At 36.8% G+C, this 24585-nt stretch overlaps 1 protein-coding gene across 5 annotated transcripts in view; it reads right to left on the minus strand.

The window, feature by feature from the left end:
* The window catches only part of Tcf12 (transcription factor 12), a 252997-nt gene that overhangs the window by 80871 nt on the left and 147541 nt on the right, over nucleotides 1-24585 (minus strand). For all 5 annotated transcript variants that reach the window (XM_048332197.1, XM_048332195.1, XM_048332199.1 and 2 more), the window contains one exon: nucleotides 17702-17766. In XM_048332197.1, the coding sequence (XP_048188154.1) occupies nucleotides 17702-17766 (65 nt within the window). The remainder of the gene's footprint in view (nucleotides 1-17701; nucleotides 17767-24585) is intronic.

The following is a 24585-nucleotide window of genomic DNA, read 5'->3' on the forward strand; positions in this document are numbered from 1 at the left end:
ATACGACAAACATGATTTCCTGATATGTGTGAAGATTGAGTAGCCTAGAATCTTGAAGGCTTTCATAGATGTTATAATGAAATGTCTGTTAGTACACCTGCTTTGCATTTCTTTCTTTTGCTTTGCCAGTGATAGGCCCATGAAACATTCCTCAAACAGCAAGAACGGAGTATGGGTCATAGTATGCTCAATGGAACACATTATTACCACATGTTTCAGGGCACAGGTCATGGCCTTAAGGTTTTCCTTTAAGCATCACTGGTTTTTCTAAAGGGTGTTTCCTGCTCAGGGCCATACTGGTTCTCATTGATAATTTTTTGAGGTACTGGTTATACTTATCACTCCATCTGTATTTTCTCAAATGGAAGACACAGATGGGTATTGTACATACATAAGTAAGTATACAAGAAGAGGAAGACATTCATATGTGTCTTTATCAATGCCCCTGTATACAAATTCTTTTTTTTTTTTTTTTTGTCAGTTATGGGGCTTGAACTCAGGCCCTGGGCATTGCCCCTAAGCCTTTATTTTGCTCAAGGCTAGTGTTCTACCACTTTGAGCCACAGCTCTATTTCTGGTGGTTAATTGGAGATAAAAGTCTCACAAACTTTCTTGCCCAGGCTGGCCTTGCACCGTGATCCTCATATTTCAGGGTCCTGAGTAGCTAGGACTATAGGTATGAGCCATCAGTGCCTGCCTTACTGTATACATTTTTAAATTTTTATTTTATTTTTTGTTTATGTGGTACCAAGGAACTGAACCCAGGGCCTCATACATATTAGGCAAGCACTCCACCACTAAGCCACCTTCCCAGCCCCATATACAATTTTTTTTGGGGGGGGGCAGTCCTGGGGCTTGAACTCAGTGCCTGACCACTATACCTGGCTTCTTTTTGCTCAAGGTTATCACACTACTACTTAAGCCACAGTGCCACTTCTGGCTTTTTCTGTTTTATGTGTGCTAAGAAATCAAACCCAGGGCTTCATGTATGCTAGGTAAGCACTCTACCTAGGCCATATTCCCAGCCCCCCCCCCCATATGCAAATTTTTATAGGCATGTAATATAATGATCTTTATTAAGAGTCAACAAATGGTAGCCTAAAAGTCAAACAGAGCTTTAAATATAGTCCTGCCCATTCACTTATGTACTGGCTATGGCTGTTTTCATGCTACAATGGAAAAGTTGAGTATCAACAGACTCCAAAATCTAAATTATTTACTCTTTCAAAACTGTTTTTTTTCTCCAAAAATTTGTAATCTAAGGCTGAGTTTAGAGGATGGTGAAGAGAAGTCTGTGTACCTGCTTGTGTAACAGACATGCGATGCAGATGGGTAAAATTAGGTTGACTTCTTCAAAGATGTTGTTATGCTAACAATGAAGAAGCACAAATAACCTAAATAAATAGATAGATGCATATTTTTGTATTTCTAAGAGGAGACTAACCAAAAATACTGATGTCCTGGAAATAGATGAGGTTTTGAAAAATTAATTTACTTATTGTCAAAATGATGTACAGAGGGGTTACAGATTCATATGTAAGGGAGTGAGTACATTTCCTATCCAACTTGTTAACCTCCTCCCTCGTTTTTCTCCCACCATTCCCCCTCACCATAGCATGAGTTTTTGTAGTTAGGTATCTTGTATTTAAATCCTGAGCAAGCTCCATAAAGACAATAAACCTGTTTGTTCTTCTTTAATTGTGTATAACTAGCTCACATAAACCACATAGAAGAGTTATTGGCTTTGTTAAAACATTCATTTTTTGGTATAAATCATAACAATCTTAACTATTATAAAAAGAATGAAGATCAGTAACATTTCTTGCCTCCATCTCTTGGGCATAAGCCTTTTGTTTTAAGTGACTTGAGGTTTCAGGAGACCTTGTTTGCCCTGAATCCAAGCTGGTTGGGTTACTACTCCCAATGGCTATGGTAAAATCAGATGTTGGAAAGAGGCAAAAGAACAGAGGCAGAAGTGACAGACCCCTGGAGAGAGGGTTGACAATTAGAGGCTAAAATATGAAGAAAGGTGTGACAGATTCAAGCTGTATCAATCCATATCAAGAAGAGAAAAATGTCAATTTATTCTCAAATGATTCAGCACAAGTGTGTGCACTTGTGTGCATAAAGTCACATATTGCATACAAATATATGCACACACATATTGGGTGAGAAAAAGGGAATGTGTGCACCCAAATGTGGTGAAATGTTAACTGGCATTTGTGACGAAGAGTGCATGGACATTCACTGCACTCTTCTTCCTCCTTTTCCAAAACAAAAACTTGGAGACAAGAACAATAAACACCTAGAACTCACTAACACATTTAAAAAGTACTATCTCAGTACTGTCTTTACTTTGTTTAGAAGGCTTTTTCTCTAATATAAAATTCCTATAGCAGTCCAGGAATGCAAACCACTCAATGAGAATGTTAACTTAAAAACATACTAATAATACATAAGTGAATTTGTGGGTTACAATTGGAAAGATGAGTTACCTACAAAACACAAATCGAAAGATACATATGATAAAGGAAAAAGGAGAATAAACCTCTTAGGAAAAAACATCTACTTGTTACAAACTTTAGTGTTCATAAACTTTTCTTCTTACTGCAGACAAATGTGGACAGGGAACGTATTTCATTCAGTTGCTCAAATTACAGCAATAATTTATTTCCTTCTTTAAACTATATTGTCATATGCATGATTAAGCAAAGTAAATGGAGAAAATGTTGCTTTTTAACAGTATAAGATCATAGTTTGTCTTGTTAACTAAACAAAAAAATAAATGATACAAAAAAGGGCTAGATTACAAAGGCCTTGCATTTTTATATCTACTAGTAACAACCATTTAGAGTTCCTTTGTTTCATCAATACAAAAGCATAAATACAAATATTTTATTTTTCTTCTAAAATCAAATTAACTATCAGCCCATATTATTGATTTTTCTGCCTGCCTAATGCAAATGAGAAGCACTATTGATCAACAGATCTTGTCCTGAAGGTGTCTTAGGAAATAGAATACAAATATCCCAGAGGATATGGAACTAGGCAAAGTAGCTTTATTCTGCCAACCTGTCTATTCAAGGGAAAAATAGTATTCTGAAATAATATTCATTTCTTAATATACTAGTAGAAAATAATCTTTTCAGAGCCATCTAAAACCTTATGTGAAAAACGTACCTGACACTATCAATGAAACAGTTATCTATCCCCTGAAATACTCATGAACAGTCTAGATTACTGGCCTAGATTATTAAAGTAAAAATATAGTAAATAATATTTTGAATAACATGGCAAACTTCTAGCCTGTAAATAAGAATCCTCATTTATTTACAAATAACTTTTTTTTTGGCCAGTCCTGGGCCTTGGACTCAGGGCCTAAGCATCGTCCCTGGCTTCTTTTTGCTCAAGGCTAGCACTCTGCCACTTGAGCCACAGCGCCACTTCTGGCCATTTTCTGTATATGTGGCGCTGGGGAATTGAACCCAGGGCTTCATGTATACCATGCAAGCATTCTTGCCACTAGGCCATATTCCCAGCCCCTTTATAAATAACCTTAATAGCCTATGTGATATATATTTTGAAGATTTGCACGATCTCTTCATGGGTAAGACAGACTCTTGACTCTTGAAAAGGTTATTTAGTATAAGCCTGGCCTAAAAAGCAAAAAGAATAAGGTGGGCTAGGCTGGCTAAAATAATTTATTAATGTGACTCTTGTTAATTACATTGGAAAGAACTTTAAATATGGTATTTACAGGACCATGGAGGACTATTCTATGTAAAATGGTACTATTCAGTAGCTATAAGGATTCTCAAGAATCATACTATAATAACTGAGCATTCTTTACCCTTAATGGTAAAGATAAATATAAGGTTGCTTTCCCAGAACTTCTTTTTTCTCATTAAAATGCCTGGCTCAAGCTCTTACTAAATACTTTGGTATCCATTCATAAATTCAGATTAAATTAGGCCCTACTTTATTATTCATTTTATGAATAAAATGTCAAAGCATCAACTCCTTATAATGTGTTTTCTAGAAGAATATCCTATGTGAAATATTAATCTCACCTATCGCAAAAAATGGAAATATTTATTATGGACTCACAGAGCCTCTGCTATTTGTACAGTTACCAGAATTCCTTAATTTCATGCCTATTTTACAGTCCTGAAATGGCATGCAGTTTTAATACATAAAGCCAAGCAGCTGTTCAAGAGTTGTCTTTTTGAGGAGGGACTATGCTGAAATAAAGGGGATATAAAATACAATCATGCTAATATAGAATAGACACATTGGTAAAATTTTCTCAGTTCAATTCTTTATGCTTTAGTATTACATTTCCCTTTTGTCACCAATGGATCAAGAGAGCCAAATTAGTACATTGGTTTTACAATTGTTCTTTTACTTGAAAGGCAAAAACAAAACAAAGCAAAAAAAAAAAAAAAGAAGAAAGAAAAGAAAAGAACACCAGCACACTTTAGCTCTGTGTTTAGTCCATTTGAAGTTTCATAGATTGTGACAGGAAAACTGAAGTGACAAAGAACCTCTTATTCCAAGTCACAACCAAATCACAATCTTAACTATCTTTTAGGGTGAGTGGATCCAGGGCACACAATAAATGTGGGGTGTTAATAATATAACCATCCTCTGTTAATTTTCTATAAATGGTTAAAAAACGGACTTAATAAATTTTAAATTTGGAAAACACTGACATTTGTGAAATAATTGTATTATGATGCTAATTCATTTACATTGAAATTTCAGGGATATGTTAGCAATTATCAGCATGCTGTTAAAGAATTCTATCCTGCGAATCTCATTAGATAGTGATGCAAACTACAGTTGTTATCTCCCAAGAACAAAGGGATCTTGAATGAGTAATCAATAGCAACTGGCAGAAAATGAGACGTTAATTATGATCCTCTCCAGTGTTTTGTCTAAGACAAGATTTCATTAAATGCTTTGTGCAACCTGAATAGTTCCAAGTCATTACCAACACTTTGGACACTATATTAACTCAGGAGTGGGGACTGAGAAGGGGAGAATGTGCAGGGAAACAAAATAAAAGAAAACCTGAGATGCTTACAGTCTTTTCCTGGGTCAATAAAAACACACCAGCCACCACTAGCCAACTGTTATGCTGGTTTCTTTGCATGTCTCAAATCTTATCATCTCAACATGGTTTCTTGAAAATTTAATTATCATTGTCTACACTTAAAGTGTCATGCAGGTTTGAGAAGATAATGACAGTCATCCATCACAAGCATCCTGCCAGCGCAAGCAGCGCAACCTTTCTGGCTTACAGAAAATAAACTACTTATGTACTATCAAATGACTAAAGCATGGTCATTTAGCATGTTTATGTTCTCTCATCTTTAATTATCAGTAGCAAAGGGAAATTTTACTGTCTTAGTATTTCTTTTCCAATAATGTTTTCACCCTCTCTTCCAAATCTGCATCAAAGAAAAGATTTCAGAGTAGGAAGATCTAAATTCATAATATATTTATTTAGTAATAATTATAAACATGCAATGAAAATAACTTTTACTATTTTATAGGCTGCCATGAGGACACCCACTTTCATCCTTCTCTCCCTCCATTCTTTCCTCTCTCCCTCATTCTACATTCAAACCATTCCTCTAGTCCAGGCAACTTCTTGAAGGCAGATTCTAATTAAACTGGAAGTAAATATGTGCTAAGCATGTCTTCTAGTCACATGTAGTGGCACATGCCTGTAATTTTAGCACTTGCCTGCAATCCCAACATCTGGGAAGCTTGAAGTATGATGATCTTGAGATCAAGGCCGGCTCTAACTGTATAGTAACACTGTTACACCCTTTGCTAACCCACTGTTCTCTAAGAAGTGAAAAGTTTTCTGAATATCTGAATTTTGAAATCTCTTCTTTTTATTTTTGGTCGATCGTGGAACTTGAACTCAGGGTCTGGGAGCTGTTTCCTGAGCTCTTTTGACTCAAGGCTATCGCTCTACTACTTAGAGCCACAGTTCCACTTCTGGCTTTTTTGGTAGTTATTGGAGATAAGAGTTTCACAGATTTTCCTGTCTGGGCTGGCTTTCAACCGTGATCTTCAGATTTCAGCTTCCTGAGTAGCTAGGATTTTTGGCATGAGCGACCACAGGTGAAATCTCCCCTTAAAATCTCCCCTTAAAAGAGGCCTTGTGAATGATTTTCTTCAGTGCTACCAGTATACTTTGGAGCTTTATCCTTAATGAATAAAAAAAGCTAGATATACTATTGTACAGTACTAACATTAGAAGAAAAGGAGACAAAATATACATAATTTCCCTTTTACTTTTATGGAAATGGTGATAGGTAGTTCTAAAACACTTAGAAGAACTCTAATATTCTGAAACCATTCCTTTTCTCTTTAATGCTATCTTTCAAAGGTAGTAAATGAGTACCACTCTTCCTAATTCTTTGTATTTCCAAAGGTACACCTAAGAGTAAAGTACATTTAATATGGCGGTAGGAAGATGAAGTATGTAATACTTTATGAGTTGAAGTATTACAACTACACATGTTTAAAACACTACAATTCTTATTTTGGAAAAGTTCAAAGAACAGTACAATGAGCCATGATCCAATTTCCACAACTGCCAGTTTTCTATTGTTCCTGCTGTTTATTTTGTTATTTCCTAGCTTTCAAAAGTGACAGTAATCTTCCAACTGACAACTACTCCTTATTATGTAACATTCACCACACAGTCACTTTCACCTCTTTTTGTGTCTTTTAAGATGACATTTAATCTCTATTACTTAATAGGTTGCTTTTTACTGAAATAAATTTGCAAAAAAAAAAGGTAAAGTGACTTTCTTAAGTGTTGATCTCAAAGAGCACTGAGTGTCACCAAAAGTATAATTATGATTTTTTTCGAGAAGGAATAGAAGTGCTTCCTTGCTAAGTAACCCTTGTGCCCTCCCCCCCCCAAAAAAAAAGCCTAACATTTGCTGGCCTTTAAAAGAAGCAGGAAATGAAAACTGCTCACTACCTGATACTTTTAAGAGGAGGTTTTTCCTACCACAAAATGTATTGTACCTATATCCTATAAAGCCCAGAAAATTAAAGACCACAGTTCAGTTTCAAATATTTTCTGAAAGTCTACTGTGTAGCAGCTATGTGCATGGTGTTTCACATGCTCTCTCCTAGGGGAATTATCTCTGGGAGAGCTTCAACATCCATCCAAGAATGAGTATTATGTCTCCTCAACCTTCATGACTCCAGCAATCCCCAATCACCAATCTAATAATCTACTCTCTGGAGGAGAGTTGTCAGCATTGGGAACCACTTGACTTCTGAAATTCTGAAGTCCAATATTCTCTTTGACATAACCTCCTACTCTTACAGTGTCTTCGCTCCCTGATTGCTCTGGGCACTTGCTCTTTCACCTTCTGACATCTAATAACTTGACCTTGTTTCTAGTCACAAAGTTTAATCATGGCTTCATTTCCTTCCTTTGAAAACTAGATCACTGAGTCTATTACTCCAATCATTCTCTCATCACTCCCTTAATATCTCCTATCTATCTGACAATTACTTGCTATGTCGTCGTGGGTAAATTCTATAGCTCCTTGAGGCTGCAGGTTCCTTGGCTATCAAATAGCAGCAATAATAACAGCTGCAGCTGCAGCAGTAGCAGCAATAAACAACACTTCTTTCACAGCTAAATGAAATAATGCTTGTAAGGTTAAGTGTCTGATGTATGCTAGTCAATGTGTATTACCATCATCATTAACCTGTCCAACTGACCTGTAAATCTGGTCACTGTATCAATTAAACTATTTGCTGTTGGTTAAGGCCTTCAGCTTGCTATACTACTGGAATAAAATTAAGCATACACAACTATATGTTAGTAACAGTAGTGATTTCTGGCTCTAGACTCAGATAGACCATCACTACTATTGGGAAAGCCTTTTACGGGTTCCTGGAGAACACAGAAAATTGAAGAACATGTCCAGATCCTTTCCTTGGCTAAAAAGTAGGTGCTCTGATCTTGTTGGTAATGTGATGTCAAGCCCCACCCCTGACTGCATCCTGGAATAGGGAGTCATTTTCTTCCAAGATAAATACTCCAATCCTCTGAAAAGCTAGGCCATGAGAATGTTTCTTCTTAAATTCAGTTGAAGTTAGGATTGCTTATACTTTTACCTAGTGTTCAACATTGTAACCTTCAAAGTAACAAGGAAAGGGCTCTAATAGTTTCCTCATTACTTCTTAAAACTAAGCATCAGTCCTTCAGTCCTCTATACACAAAAGTTTCAAGTTACTGCTTCCCAGCTCCATGAATTGGTTTTGGTTCATTTATACTTGTTTTGAAATATATTTTCTCAGGAAGTTATACAGTATCAACTAATACTATGTTATAATATTATACTAAATATTATGTTTCTAATAATTCATCCCAAGGCTAAAGTACCTACAATTAGGTTTGTTGTTACATAAAGAACTGCTTTTAAAACAATTATCTTTAATTAATCCTCTTGGGGAAACAGCAGGCCAGCGTAGGATTGGCCAGATATGAAAGCCCCTGATTATCTTAATTGCCGGGAACGTATACCTGTGTAGGAAAAAATTAGTGCTTGATGGAAAACTATACTTTATCCAGAATAGGGCTGGTTCTGTAAAGAGCTGGAGGAAATATCCAAGCTCAGCAGGCCAGGCTCAGTTGCAGCTAGACAACTGACAACTGCAGTAAGAAATGGTCTTAGACAATATGTAAATGGGGCCAAATTCCAATTAAAAAGGAGGGGGCTTGGCATACAGCCAGTTGGCCTATCCTTGCTCTAGGGCACACCTCTCCAGACTATCTGATTCTCATTCTATGACAGCTTTTATAGCTCTCTAATTTATAGATGACAGAGAGTAATGTAAAATAGTCTTCTATAGACAGGCAAAAAAATTGTCTCCAGTGGAGTTGTGAGCACCTCAACTGTCTACCATCCCCAGGGCAAGAAAGGGGTTGGTCTTTGTTTGCATACCCATTTCTGTATTTTGTCCTATGAATGTGGCTATTTGGGGATTTCTTTGGAATTGGTTCTTTCTTGTTAAGATAAAATCTATATACCTGTTCATTTTATCTGTGGGAGATTCATAACTTTCTTTGGTTTAAAAAAATTATCCTACAACATCTGTAATGTACTGGTATACCACTTAGATGACTTCAAATTATCTTCCATTTGTTCTTTTCACTTGGCCTAGAGCAACATTATTTTAAACGGCTGCCTTGTCTGCTGGTCTATATCTTGTATATCCTGAATCAAAAAGCTTCATTTTGCTGAAAGTCACTTTATTTTTCATCAGTCCAACTGTCTGATGAACTCTTTGGAGAAGTATCTATGGCTCTTTCTTGTAATTCAGATATCTCACACTTTTTCTGTAAATAGCTACTTATTGAAGCCAAACTCAGATGCTATTACTTCTAAAACACACACTTTTTTTTTCATTCCAAATAAGATTGAGACCTGCACTCTTTGTCAGGTACTGAGCTAGGTGCTACAAACAACAACAAACCTGGCCCTGGAAGAGTTAAGGAAGTAGATGCAAGAGTCCAGAAGTACTTCATGTGTTTCATTAGTCCCATGCTTTCTTTCCTCAAGTTGCCCTCCTTTCCAAGGGAATTTTTACCCATCCTGTAAGGTCTTGGGGCTCTATGTATCCTTTGTAATTCTTTATCCCCAAACCACATTCATTTCTCTCTTCTGAGTACCAAATTCCATTGGCGCTACTTGAGATTTATCAATTGTCACCTAATCCTTTTAGGTTAACCTTCAGTGTGCATATATAAAGTTCTGTGTGTGGATAGCTTGTCTCCTCCCAACTAGAATAAAAACTTTCTGAGGAGTGACTCTTTCTATCTATTATAAATGAAGTAAAACAAGAAAATATCTGTGTTCATTTCTTTATTTCCTAAACAAGTCTTATGATATAGACAGAAAATGAAGCATTTGATAAAGGAAGGAAATCATTTCAAATGATTCTTAAACAATTTTATTTTAAGCTTATAGAAATTTATGAGAATTATTCAAACAATTAAACACTTATATTACTAAAAAACCTTGAAAATGATAAATGTTAAGATTCATAGATATAGTGACTTAAAAACTTAATTTTGAGAAAAAGGGAGTAAGACGCTAATGGGTATCTCAATCAGGATAATACCATTCAGAGATATTCCTAAATAAATTATAGTATATAAAATCATTTGATTAAGTCAAAAGAATTAACACTGGCCCTTCTCTTGCTAAGGGCACCTTCCTTTTTGAAGAGAAGCCTTATAAAAGAGATTGAGAGGACAAGAGAGCAAAAGTGAGCCCTATACTACAGCTAACTTTTATAATCATGTCTTGATTACTCATAGGTGGTATATACACAAATGCATGCACACACACACACACACACACACACACACACACACACACACACACACACACATTTCCCCCGAGATGGGTTTTCAGTGTATTACTTGACTTGAAATAATGGTCCTCCTGCCTGAATCTATCAAGTAGCTAGAATTATAGGCACACACTACCAATCTTGGCTAATTTTTTTAAAGATTAATTTTATATTTTGTGACATAGCTAAAAGCACTTGTAAATTCTAGAAGTTTTCTTGATGAGTCCTTAGGATATAAACATGTCACCTGCGGCAAGGTGCTAGTGGCTCGCCACTGTAATCTTACTCAGGAAGCTGACATCTTAGGATTGGTGGTTTCAAGCCAGCCGGGGCAGGAAAGTTGGTGAGATTCTTATCTCCAATTAAATACCAGAAAATTGTAAGTGGCACTGTGGCTCAAAGTGGTAGAGTGCTAGCCTTGAGCTTTTGAAAAAGCTCAGGGACAGTGTGCCTAGGCCCTGAGTTCAAGCACCATGACCAAAGAACAAAAACAAAATCAACATGTCAATTGTAAATTCAGCTTAACTTACTCCTTTTCAGTTTGTATGTCCTTCCTCCCCTCCCCTCATCTTACACTGGTGAGGATATGAAGTGAAAGAAAAAGCTGACAATGAAATTCTTATCTTGGTTTTGATACTGATACACAGTTATCAACTATACTACTGGTTTTGATACTGATACAGTTATCAACTATACTATTGCTAATCTCTAAACTGAAGATGTTGCCTTCTACTGGTTTGTTATAATTTTTTTAATCCCAGATATTCAGTTCTGTCCAATGTTCTGTGTCTATGGAAATGATAACCCTGTTTTTCTCTAGATTCTGTCAATATAGTAAGCTCAATGGCTTTTCAATTGGTAAACTCAATTTTTATTTCTGGTACAAACCATATGGGTAGTTTGAATAGTAGGGAATGGCTCACTTCATAAAATGAGGAAAGATGTTTTTCTCTTCAATTTTCTAAAACAGTTTGTATTGTTTCTTCTTTTACCTTAAAATTTTTTTAAAGAGGAATTCATCAGTCAAACTATACAATGCTCAAGCTTTCTTTGTGGGAAGGTTTTTGAGATGGATTGAGTTTTGTGTTGTATTTTAGTTTTTTTTTACCAAATAATTATTTATTCAGATTAGTATCGTAGCTCCTTGTGGCAAATATTTCAAGAAATTTATTTCACCTAAATATGATAGTTTAGTAAATTCAATGATTACTATTTGCTTTGTGTGTGTTTGTGTGCTCATTTACTTTTGTTGGCTGGATCTCACTAAGTTGCCTAAGCTAGAGTTGCACTTTCAAGCCTTCCATGTTTCAGCCTCTGGAGTAGCTGGGATTACAGGTGTGCACCATTATGATCTGGGTTTCCTTATGATATTAATGTGTATATAATTTACACAGACATCCTCTTTCACTCTTGGTGGTTTGTCTTCTCTCTCTCCTTGTATTAATCTATCTAGGCAAGGGTTATTACATTCCCTCCTTCCCTTTTTTCTCTTTATTACATTGATTTCTGTTCTTCGGTATTTCCTTCCTTCTTAAAGTTTACTTTGTGCTTTGCTGGTTTGTTATAACCTGAGTCACTACAGATCTTCTCTCGTAAACAATCAGTTAGAGTTAGAACTTTCCTTCCAGCTGTTGCTTTAGCTGCAGCAACAAAATTTGACAGGTTCTATTTTCATTACCATTCATGAGAGCTAGGCATGGTGGTGCATGCCTTTAATACAACACTCAAAAAGCAAAGAAGAAGAGTGTGAATTCAAGTCCAATTTGGAGTACATAGTAAGATCCTTCCCCAAAAATCTAAAAGTTTAAAATAAAAAAAGATGGGGTGGGGAGAAGGAGATGGAATTTTCTAAACCTCCTTATAATTTCCTTTTTAAACCATGGCTTACTTAGACATGTGTCATTTAATTTTCAAATAGTAGGTCTTTACTAGCTGTCTTATTGGCTTCTAATTTAATTCTTTTGTGGTCAGAGAACATACTCTGTATTTTTAAACCTTTGTAATCTCCTGACACTAATTATATGGGCCAGCATATGATTCAAGCCTACTAAATGAAACAAGTGGCTTAAAAAGAAATTTATAATCTTCTGCAATATATCAAGCTCTATAAATACCTATTAGGTAAAGGTTGTTGATAATTCATTTAGTTTTTAAGTCTTTTGTTTTTGTGTTTGAGACAGGGTCTTGTCATTTCTCAAGAGCATAATGTCTGAGTCATATGAAACTTCAAACTTCTAGAAAAGAAATCAACTCTGCCTTCTCCCTAGTTTGAGTATTTTAGGAAAACTTGTTTAAACTATTTGAGTAACATTTATTTAAGTGGTATCAGTGAAAATTGTCAATGATAAAAATAATTCTTCACGTGATTATGGCAGTTTTAAAAGTATTGTCTGTTTCAACAAAGATGATGGCTTCTATGCTCTGTGTTTGATCAATAAAAAAAATTCAATTGCAGAATGATCATCAGTGTTTCCAGTAACACTGCTACACCAGTCCATCAGTCATGGGACTGCTATGATCGTAGGAGGCAGAGACTCATTTAGCAACATGTTATTACATCAGCTTAACATGAAGTAAGGCCTATCAGGCATTATTAAATTAGCCTGAATTTTGCACAATGTCAGTAGCATTTTCTGTACATTAATAACAGTCTTAATGTTCCTTAGGGGATGTTACTGAAGGAAAATAGCTTCGAGGTAGTATTTGGATATAATTTGTACTCACTGTATTTCCTATAATTTTTTATTCCAAATAGTGTATTTTTTCCTTCAGTTTTTCTCTAAATGGAAGTTAACAAGCTTTAAAACAACAAACTCTTGAATAACAAGCCTTAAAACAAACTCTTGAATTTCCCAGGTTTACTTATGAAGGCCCAGAATTAGTTGTTGCCCCCATTTTAACTTCTCCCGGTAACTAGAGCACAACCAGAGTTAAGTAGCAACGGTGAGTGGCAAAGCCACTGCTCCTTTTAGTGATGGTCCTGCTAGTGTGCTACCAGTCCTCCTGTATTCATTGGTGCTGTGTGTACTGGCTAAAGTATAAGTTTTCTGTCCTGCTCCATGGGGCTTGCTGGGATCATGGGATGTTTCTGTGAATTTTTCTAAAATGCCTCTTTCTCATATTTAAGTATCCTTAGCCCTCATTTATAGCAATACACATTGTTATTTCACAACACACACTCTAGTTACCATGTAGGTCTCTTTTCCACATGCCTTCCTGATCCCTCAGATGTTTATAAACACTTGTCAAGCAGTGATCTTAGTTTTTTTCCCTTTGGTTTTCTTTTCAAACTCTATTCTTTGAACTTGGTATCACTCAACATGAACTATAAGCATAGCCTATGAGAATTCTAATCACCCAGTGTACTTGATAAATGTATAAAGTCCCAAGTCTCATCCTTAAAGAAAGACATTAAATGGAAAAGGATGTAATGACACAGAGTAGAAACTTGAGACCCTATTGTTGCTTGATGTATCATAGTTTAAATGCCTCTGTAGAACTTGTTTTCTAACCTGCAAGATAGGCTATTGAAGAATTAAATTCAAGCATGTTTTAGTTAAATATTTGGCTCAGTCAGTGCTCAGCAAATGGTAACAACTGTTGTATGTGATACACCAGATTTAAAATAAATGTTTTTGATAGAATTAAATCTCTTATAAATGCATATTAATCCTTGGCAAAAATCAGTAAGATTAATTTTAGAAAAACAGGAAAGTAGTATCAATAGAGATTATCAGTGATCCTAATTAATAGCAATATCTTTGAGTAAAAAAATCTGTAAGTGACTGGGAATATGGCCTAGTGGTAAAGCTCTCATCTCATATACATGAAGCCCTGGGTTCGATTCCTCAGCACCACATACATAGAAAAAAGCCAGAAGTGGTGCTGTGGCTCAAGTGGTAGAGTGCTAGCCTTGAATAAAACGAAGCCAGGGATAGTACTATGCTCAGGCCCTGAGTTCAAGCCCCAGGACTGGCAACAAAACAAAACAACCAAAAACAAACAAACAAAAGAACTGTAAGTGAAAACCCATTAAATGGTAGCATTAACTGTAATTTATCAGATATATGCTTGCAATAGTTTCTCCTTCAGGTTAGGCAACAATGGCTGACCAACTTATGAGCCTCCTGAAAAATACTTAGAACTTATGTTACAATTTCTTTTTCACAAGCACAGTTTAACCTTCATAGAATTAGAAAGTAGGTGGGGAGCAGAAATTGTTAATCTTATTTTTAGTGAGGAATCTATGCACAAAAAGGATCTGAACCTGGGTCTTCTGACTCTAAAACTTCACATTTCATTTTACCTTGACTGATATTTACTAACCATCTACTTACTGTATTAGCAGGAACTGAGATTCCTATCAGTCTCATATTCCTAATAACAAATAAATAGTACTTCAAGGACAAAGTATAAGATTCAGCATTGACTCACCAGGCTGCTGCCTTATATCTGAGATCTAGGGGAAAGAATATCAAGGCTTTAATGCAGATTAGAAGAAAGTCTACTTGATGACGTGTCAGAATACAGACAGGACTCTAGTTATTTTTAGCAACTACTGTCAAGTGATGTATATTAACTTTCAAATTTTTCTTTTGTTCTGAATGAATTAATAGAAGATGAACAAAGGTTAAGGACTTACAAAACTGATCATAAGAATGATAGAGAAGAAATGATAGTCTACCTGGATGTGGTGGTATTTGTCTATCATCTTTGGGCTACATGACATAATATCTGAGACTCAAAAAATAGTAAATCTAAGTTGGCACTATTATTCTTCAAGGAAGATTAGAAAAGTACTTTATCTGAGGCTAGACGCTCAATTGTTGTTTTGCTATTCATCTCTTGTAACTTAAAAAAGTAGGACTTTTCTCTCTGCGTGTGTCTCTCTCTGTCTCTGTTTCTCTCTTTCTTTTCAGTGTTGGAATTTGAACTGAGGGTTGTGTGCTGGCTGTCAGTCACTCTACTTCTGAGCCAGGTCCCTAGCCCAACATTTACTTTTTTTTTTTCCTGTAACTTCTAGGTGACCATATTCACCTGATTAATATATACCAACTTACTTAAATTTCAGGTACAAGAACACCCACTTACAATCCCAGGCATGAAAGTAGAGATCAGGAGACACCCAGGTCAAGGCCAGTCCTGGCAAAAAGTAACTGGAACCCCATTTCAACAAAATACATCAGACATGGTGCTGCACACCTGTGACCCTAGCTATGTGGGAAAGGTAGGAAGGTAGGGAAAAGGTAAGAACATTTTGGCTTGAAGCTAGCCTGGGCAAAAACTTGAGACTCTACCTGAAAAGTAACTGAAAGCAAAACAGGGTCAGGGCATGGCTCAAATGGTAGCTAGTGATTGCCTGGCAAGCACAATACCCTGAGTTCAAACCTTAGCACTGCCAAAAGCTCTTTAAAAACCATTTGAGTGATAACTAAGTATGACAGTTTGGTCAGAGTTAAGAAATCTGCTGGTACAATATCTATCACCATCTTGTAGCCCTCTTATCCACAGAGGACTGCCCTCCCCACCACAGTATTGGCTGAAACTGTGGACAGTACCTGATCCTTCTATACTATGCCATCCTTATATACACACACACTTAGGATAAAATTTAATTTATAAATTAGGTACCATAAGACATGAACAACAATAGCTAACAATAAAACTGAATGATTATAATATACCATAAGTTTACATAAATATGTTAATGTACTCTAGATCCTAACAATGTCAGCCATCATATGATATTTTTTTAATTTCCTTATTAAGTTGGGAACTTCTATCATTTTCACTTAGAGGAAGCGTCTTATGACACTTGTACTGCGAAACTGAACACAATCTTCTAACAACATGATGCTAATGACTAATGGAAGGCAACATGTACACTGGACAGGCAACAATTCACTTATCAGGTGGAACAGTACAAGATTCCATCACATTACCAACTGTATTATTTTTAGAGTATTTTTAGATATAGTTGACTCTGGTTATATAAAAATGACAGAAAATGAACCATGGATAAGGAGGAACCTTTTTTATTTTCTTTTGAAGATAGAACCTTACTATGTATTCCAGCAGACCTCAAATTTATAATCCTCCTACCTTTACCTCCTAAGATTTGAGATTACAGGCATGCACCATCATGCTTGGCTTAGACTATACCAACAGTTTTTATGATGTATTGTTTTACAAGGAGATGCCACAGTGTAAGAGAGGATCTTATGCAAAACTCTCTTTAGAGATACAGAATTAGGATCCAAGTATTAATGCACAATAGTTAAAATTAGCTCCTATGTGAAATTGGGGCTAGTCTCATGAAAACCATGCAGATGACAAAAACAAATCTAATATGTTCTGCTTTTTCTTTCTAGTTGTCTTGGGAATACACAGACAAACTGAGTATTCAGTACTCTCAGTCTAAAGACACAAGGAGAGTAGATGACTTTTAACAAAAACACGGCAGACAAGGAATATGGAAGAATTGAGACAAAGGCACTAAGTCCAGAGACTGTTTGTCATGGCAGGATATCCCAGTTACAGGCTAACCCTATGTTCTTGTTATATACCAGCAATTTTGTTTTCCTAGGGGGAATGATGTAAAAACTATTTTCAGAAGTAACAGGCGTTTTAGAAAGGAGTACAATCTTTTTGGCATTTGTTTCTAGATAAAGCAGAAGTAGGCAATGTAAGGCTTTGTTCTGTTAGCAGAACACAGTGGCTCATACCAACATACTTGGGAGCCATAGATCTGGAGAATCACAGTTCCATGCATGGACAAAAAAGTTCATGATACCCCTGCCTCAACAGAAAAGGCTGAACATGGTAGGGTGCACTTGTCATCCCAGAGAGAGCAGAAGTATATATTGGAGGTTTGGGTCCAGGCAAGCCTGAGCAAAATGTGACACCTTACCTCAAAAATAACAAAAGCTAAAAGTACTGGAGTTGTGACCCAAGTGGTAAAATGCCTGCCTAGAAAACTGAGTTCAAACCCCAACAATGGGAAGGAAGGGAGGAGGGAGAAGAGGAAAGGGAGAAGAAAAAGACCAAAGGGGGACTTGAAGAAGACACCCATTTAAATGAGGGGGAGGAGAAAAGATATTTAAATGCTAAAAAAAAACAACAACAAAAAAACACCACATGTAAACAAACTGCTCACAAATTAAATGAACCAATGGTAAAATAATACAGATAAACTTCTACCTCTATTGTTTAAAAAAAAAAAAAGCTTTTACTTAGCGTTTAAAAGCTATCACAGTTTAAGAGCTACCACTCTGTTATCCACAAAACTTACCTGACAGCCTGGTAATCCGGTGTCTCTGCTGTACAGGGAAAATGAGCCTCTCTCTGATGTTTTGCCTATAAAAATCAAGAGAAGAACTTTGTACAAAAACTTCATTTATTGATAGGCAATCAATTTAACTTCTAGATTATTTATGGTAATTATCATGGGGCTTTGAAGTAAAATGAATGGCCTATAAATATGGTATGATTATTTTTAAAAAGCTGAAAATGTCCAGTGCCAGTGGCTCACAGCTGTAATCCTAGCTGCTCAGGAGACTAAAATCTGAGGATCAGGGTTCAAAGCCGGCCCGGGCAAGAAAATCCATGAGACATTTATCTCCAATTAATTATAAAAAAAAAAAAAAAAAAGGCCAGAAGTAGCACTGTGGCTCAAAGTGGTAGAGTGCTAGCATTGAGAAAAGGAGCCCAGGGACAGCACCTAGGCCCAGAGTTCAAGCATCAGGACAGGCAAAAAAGAAAAAGACTAGGCTATCAAAATACTGTAAACAAATCAGTGTTATCAAGTCAAAATCATAGTAAAACTTTGCTTTTATGGTACTGTATCCTGAAACATAGTAACACAGAGAGTTTTTAAAATACACATTCAATTTTTAAAGAGTTGAATTCTGACTTTATATAAAATACTTTATTGTCAATGTATAACACTAGAAATACATTCAAAAGACTGAAAAATACAGTGAATCATTTTCAGCTACATTGCAACCATGTATGAAGATGGCATAGGAATCTAATGAAAGCTGTGGCTCAATACAGAGTTGGCAAGATGAGAAAAGAGAAAACAATACAGGGTTACACATCTAAAAATAACATGATGAGCAAAATGCTGAACTGAAGATGGGGCTCAAGCAGTAAAGCTCCAGCAGTGATCAAAGTGTTAGGTTCTTGAGTTCAAGCCCATTGAGCCCATTGAGCCCATTAAGGTATCATTGCATGTGTTTCAGGAAGACCTTCTTGGCTGTGAAGGTGGAGCACATGCTGGATTAGAGCTTTAGTCCTCCAGGCCTCAGCTTCCTGAGCAGTTAAGATTACAGGCAGGAGCCACTATACTTGTCACTTTACAGAAATCTTTTTAAGCAACACATCTATGCAGAATTATTTAGTTAAAACCACATCCCATTAACAAATTTATTTACTGAGCACAGTAAAATTCTAATACATTAAAAAACAAATGAGGGGCTGGGAATATGGCCTAGTGGCAAGAGCGCTTGCCTCCTACACATGAAGCTCTCGGTTCGATTCCCCAGCACCACATATATGGAAAACGGCCAGCAGGGGCGCTGTGGCTCAGGTGGCAGAGGGCTAGCCTTGAGCGGGAAGAAGCCAGGGACAGTGCTCAGGCCACGAGTCCAAGGCCCAGGACTGGCCCAAAAAAAACAACAAAAAAACAAATGAGTGAGGCTGCATGCCCTGACTGATGTCTGATGTGTGCTTCATCCTAATAGCCAGAGGTCTTTCTTAAAACACATGCAATAATGCAACACAAACTACACTTACAGAAAAGGATTATACTCATGGCCTACTGACTTCATACTCATGCCACAAATTAATATATCCTACATAAACAACATTAGACATACATATGAAGTATATGGTTCTCTAAGAACATATCATTTACAGGCCGAACAGCTTATCAGAGTGAAGGTGACGAACATTTGGGATTTAGGACTCCAGCCTTCTCTTGGATAAGCTGACCTGGCAAAACTAGTAAGGGACTGTACACTGAACACCAACTCTTCTCTGGACCTCAGCAAAATGGAATGGAAACTCTCCTTTATCATGTGGATGACACTGACTGAGGGAATATCCACACAGAATGATTGACTGAGAAAAGCTTACTGGGGAAAAAAAATAAAGGCTAGCTAACATCTACTGCTTGGAGTCATACTTCAAAAATGAAGTAAAATTGTGGATCACACCCGTAATCCTAGCTACTGAGGAGGGTGAGATCTGTGGATTGTAGTTCGAAGCCAGCCCAGGCAGGATAGTCTCTGAGACTTAAATAAACCACTCAAAAACTGGAAGTGACGCTGTGGCTGAAAGTGGTAGAGCTCAGGGACAGTGCTCAGAATCTGAGTCCAAGCCCCACGACTTAAAAAAAAAAATGAAGTAAATTAATTTATGAGTATTAAAAATCATTCTCCAGTACATATCTTTAATTTTAAGTTATTGCCTTCATTTTTGTTTTGCTTTGTTTTTTGCCAGTCCTGGGGCTTGAACTCATCAAGGCCTGAGCACTGTCCCTGGCTTCTTTTTGCTCAAGGCTAGCACTCTACCTCTTGAGCCACAGCGCCACTTCCGGTGTGTGTGTGTGTGTGTGTGTGTGTGTGTGTGTGTGTGTGTGTGTGTGTGTGTGTGTGTGTGTGTGTGTGTGTGTGTGTGTGTGTGTGTGTGTGTGTGTGTGTGTGTGTGTGTGTGTGTGTGTGTGTGTGTGTGTGTGTGTGTGTGTGTGTGTGTGTGTGTGTGTGTGTGTGTGTGTGTGTGTGTGTGTGTGTGTGTAACTGAGGAATCGAACCCAAGGCTTCATGTATATGAGGTGAGCATTTTTACCACTAGTCCATATTCCCAACCCTTCTTAAGTTATTGCCTTCATGAACAAGCTCAGCCTCACATATGTAGCAGTGCAGAACTGGGAGACAAAATCAATATTTTCAACAAATACAAAGTTAAAGGCTAAGACCTGTGCTTTTAGTATGTTTCATCAGACTCACCCAGCCCTTCCCACTTTACGAATTTCTTTTCTTGCAGTATTATTTTTACACAGTACAGACACATAAAGCTATGATACACTCACTCAATGTATGCACATAACATAAACGCACACAATTACCTGTTAGTTGAAAACAAAATTTTAAAGGATGAAAGCTAAGCAACAACCTAAAATGTATTATACTTTCACTCAAATATATTAGATAAGAGCTCTAAAGGTTGAGGTATAAAGAGAAGAAGAGAGTATGTGAATACTAGTGCTACTTTTTAATAAAGTAGAGCTTTCAAATAGACTCTTAATTGTCAAGGGAAGACTATCAATTTGACAGACTATTAAATATATAAATTAAGTTTCTCTTGAAATAGAAAGTTGATCATTTTAAAGTACTTAATGTATTCAAATGAAATTTTTGAAATGTAAATACGTTTTATTTCATCTTTCATTTATTAGAACTAGTTATTTTCCTAGGGATTTAAAAAAGTTTGAATACTCTTGAAATATAATAATAGATATTCAGTCTGAGATTTAGAAGGCACTCATCTTTAATTCTTTCAAAATTAGTTTTCACAGAACTATTTTTGATTAATTAAAACTGATCATTAAATTTTCTATTTTTTCTCAGATGTCTGGAAAATAAAAACCTGTAGCTACTATATTTTGAGTAGGCTAACTTTTATGTAAGTATCATGTATAAATGCAATGTGTAGACAATCTTAGCTGATAAACTTCCACTGAACAGTTAAGAAATGATCCATAGTTACCCATGGAAACACCTATGAAAGGATGATTGCAAAGACTCACTGGGCATTCTACCATAGGATTTTATAGTGTTCTTGAATGCACAAGACAGAAAACACAGTATTATAAAGTAAATTAATATGTAATCACATTTACATGCAAGCAAAGTAATTGAACATATTAAAACAGTAAGCTATAACTGCAGTCCTACTGTTAGTAACAGCTTCAAAACATAAATGCTAGTTTAAGATAACTGTAAGAACTGCATAGGGATATGGAAGTATCATTTGGTAACAGAAACTGAAGAACTGTTAGAACTACTCTTCTATCCTCATTAAAAGCTGAAGGTAGGGCTGGGGATATAGCCTAGTGGCAAGAGTGCCTGCCTCGGATACACGAGGCCCTAGGTTCGATTCCCCAGCACCACATATACAGAAAACGGCCAGAAGCGGTGCTGTGGCTCAAGTGGCAGAGTGCTAGCCATGAGCGGGAAGAAGCCAGGGACAGTGCTCAGGCCCTGAGTCCAAGGCCCAGGACTGGCCAAAAATAAATAAATAAATAAATAAATAAAAAATAAGTACCAGGAAGAATCTGAACGCAAAGCTAACAGTAAATTCTTCTTTCTTCCTCTTTTTGTCTTCCCCTTCCCCTTCTTTTCCCTTTCTTTTTTGGGTCTGTGCACTGAGGCAAAGCTTAACACACAGTAAGCATGTTTTGTCACTGACCTACAACCCCAGCTTGACACCAAATTGTTAACGTTATACTATATGGCACTATTTTCCAAAGGAAGTTTAGGGAACAACCAAATTCCAATCACACCAACACGGTGGAGAGCAGGTAGAGCATATACTTCTCTACCCAGTCCCCCAAGGAACCTCTTCTCAACTGATTTGGAACTGGACATGAAACTGCTGAGAAGAGGGATCAATGATGAATCACCCCAAAAATAACTGACAGAAAAATCCAAATACCTTTAAGGTCCATTTTATACATATGTTTTGTTTTATATATGAAGTGTCCCTGTAAAAATCTCAGGTAGCAAAGAAAGGTCCCCAATGTAAGCAGTTCTCAAAGGTGGGCTGTTTGGAAAGTGATTGGGTTATGAGAGCTCCTTTTCCATCAGTGGACTGACGAATCTGCCAATGGATTAAAAATCTGAATAGAGTACTGGAAGGTGGTAGAATAGTGGAAGGTAGGGCCTGGATGGAGGAGGCAGGCCGCTAGGGTCAAGAGCCACAAAGATCATGTCTGGTCCCTAGTCCCTTTCTATCTCTGTTTGCCATGGGGTGAGCTACTTTATTCTACACAAGCTTCCAGAATGATGTTTTATCTTACCTAAAGTCCACAGCAATATAGCCAGCCATGGGCCAAAATCTCTGAAACCATGAGTCAAAATTGATATATCCCTTGTTTGAGGTGTCTATATCAGGTACTTTGCCTCAGCAATGAAGTCTGACTTAGTTTGTAATTCCCATAAAGAGTTATGCTAGTTTCATTCCCAAGTGATTGCTATTCTTTTCACTTTGATGATGCTACTCTTTCTTCCAGTGCCTGGTAGAAAAAGATTTACTATGACATTATCTTTCTGGGCCTGTTTCTGATAATGGCTGGGTATGGTGGAACATGATTATAATTCTAGAGATGGAGGAGTATAGTTGAAGGTCAGTCCAGGCAGAGAGACAAGCCACACATGGTGCTTCATATCTCTACTCCCAGCTACAGAGGAGGCTTAGGTGGGAGATACAATCCAAGGCCAGCTTTAGGCAACAAATGCACAAGTTCCTACTTGAAAAATAGCTGAAGTAGAAAGGGCTGGCAGTTTGGCTCAAGCGGCAGAGCACCAGAGAAGCAAATTCAAGGTCTCCTCAGTTCAAATCCCAGTACTGTCAAAAACAAAGACAAACAAAAAGAATTAACCTAGACAAAGTAGAGGTCACATAATGGAGTTGTTGCCAGTAGCCAATGCAGGAATTTGTTTAATATGTATAAACTTAAACAATCTTTAAAAAAAATGGGGTTGGTTAACTCTTCCTAATACACATGAGGCCCTCTGGGTTCAATGCACATCACCATGAAGAAAATTAAGTGTTGTAGAGCCATGAGAAAGTACCTTTAGACTCCTGCTTCAGGGAGGGCTTTGACAGAGGATGATGGGGAGACTAAAGTAGATTCTCCGAGAAGCTAAACCATTCCTTCTGACCAGCCCTTGTTCCACATCTCCCTGCTAAACCCCTTCAGACCACACAGCAGTAATGCTCTGTCTTTCCTAGTTCTCTTTCCCACTCCCAAGGCCTTGAGATAACTGTGATGAAGGTAGATACATACACTTGCTGAATAGCTGTTACATGAACAGTACTGTACACCTGAAGGTACCACTTCTGCCTATATCCTTCTTTCTGCTAGAAATGCTATTAGTACTGAGAAGTAAGGAGTTGGTTTTCAAAGTCTCCTATAGATTTCAATCTCTGCATGGAAAAAAAAAAGGCTCTATTATATCCTCAGGGTATGTGCTCTTTTCCCATCAACTGAAAACAATGATTAGCAAGGAAATAGCCAGCAACAAAGATACTACAGAAGATGCAGCCTGCTTGGCATTTATTTCTGCAGCTCTACAGTGAATACCTGAAAATTTCCAACAAACTTAAATTTCCTAATTACAATGACTACTCAAGAAGTAATTCTTGACTTTATGAGTAGCAGCATAAACTAGGATGGGTTCCCGTATTTATATGAAAGCCATTATTATTTCTCTGTTCATTTTTGTAAGACTGATTTACATTCATATTTGAATTCCACATTTATTACATAAAAACCTCCATGTGCTATAATTTAAGTGGTTAACATTAGACTGGTTTTTCTTTTTTATAGTACCCTTTATTGAGGAAAAATTATGCATATTCCAATGCTTGGAAACATTTAAAAACAACCACTGGGTTGATTATACTGAGTTGGCTTCCAAATACACATTATAGACAGACTTTTCTTTGAAAAGGTAACAGCTCTACCTAGGAAAAAGCAATCTGGTATGTTTCCATACCTAGATCAGTATTTTGATGCTCAAAAGGAAATACTGTACTATGTAAGCCCTGTTAGCATTCTTCCATACCTAGTTTTCAGAGAAACAATATGAAATCCTTACATCGGCAACTCTAAATATTTGGGCACAAATTTAAATTCAATGACAGTCTTATGAGTAGACCCTCTGTCTCTCTCTTGATTGTGTTTGGAAATTTAGTTACCAAACCTTTTCATTCCTGGAGAAGCTGCTTCTCTTTTTGTGTAGGTGAACCCTACAAATAAACCCCATCACTTTGACTCATAATCAGACATTTGGAGAAACACAAGATGCTACCTTACAAAGGGGGCAAATGTGTAGTGCCATTGGACATAACTTGGCAGAGAGCTGGGAATTATTTGTATTTGTATAT

The sequence above is a fragment of the Perognathus longimembris genome, chromosome 23 (genome assembly GCF_023159225.1).
Source record: "Perognathus longimembris pacificus isolate PPM17 chromosome 23, ASM2315922v1, whole genome shotgun sequence".
Classification (NCBI taxonomy): domain Eukaryota; kingdom Metazoa; phylum Chordata; class Mammalia; order Rodentia; family Heteromyidae; genus Perognathus; species Perognathus longimembris.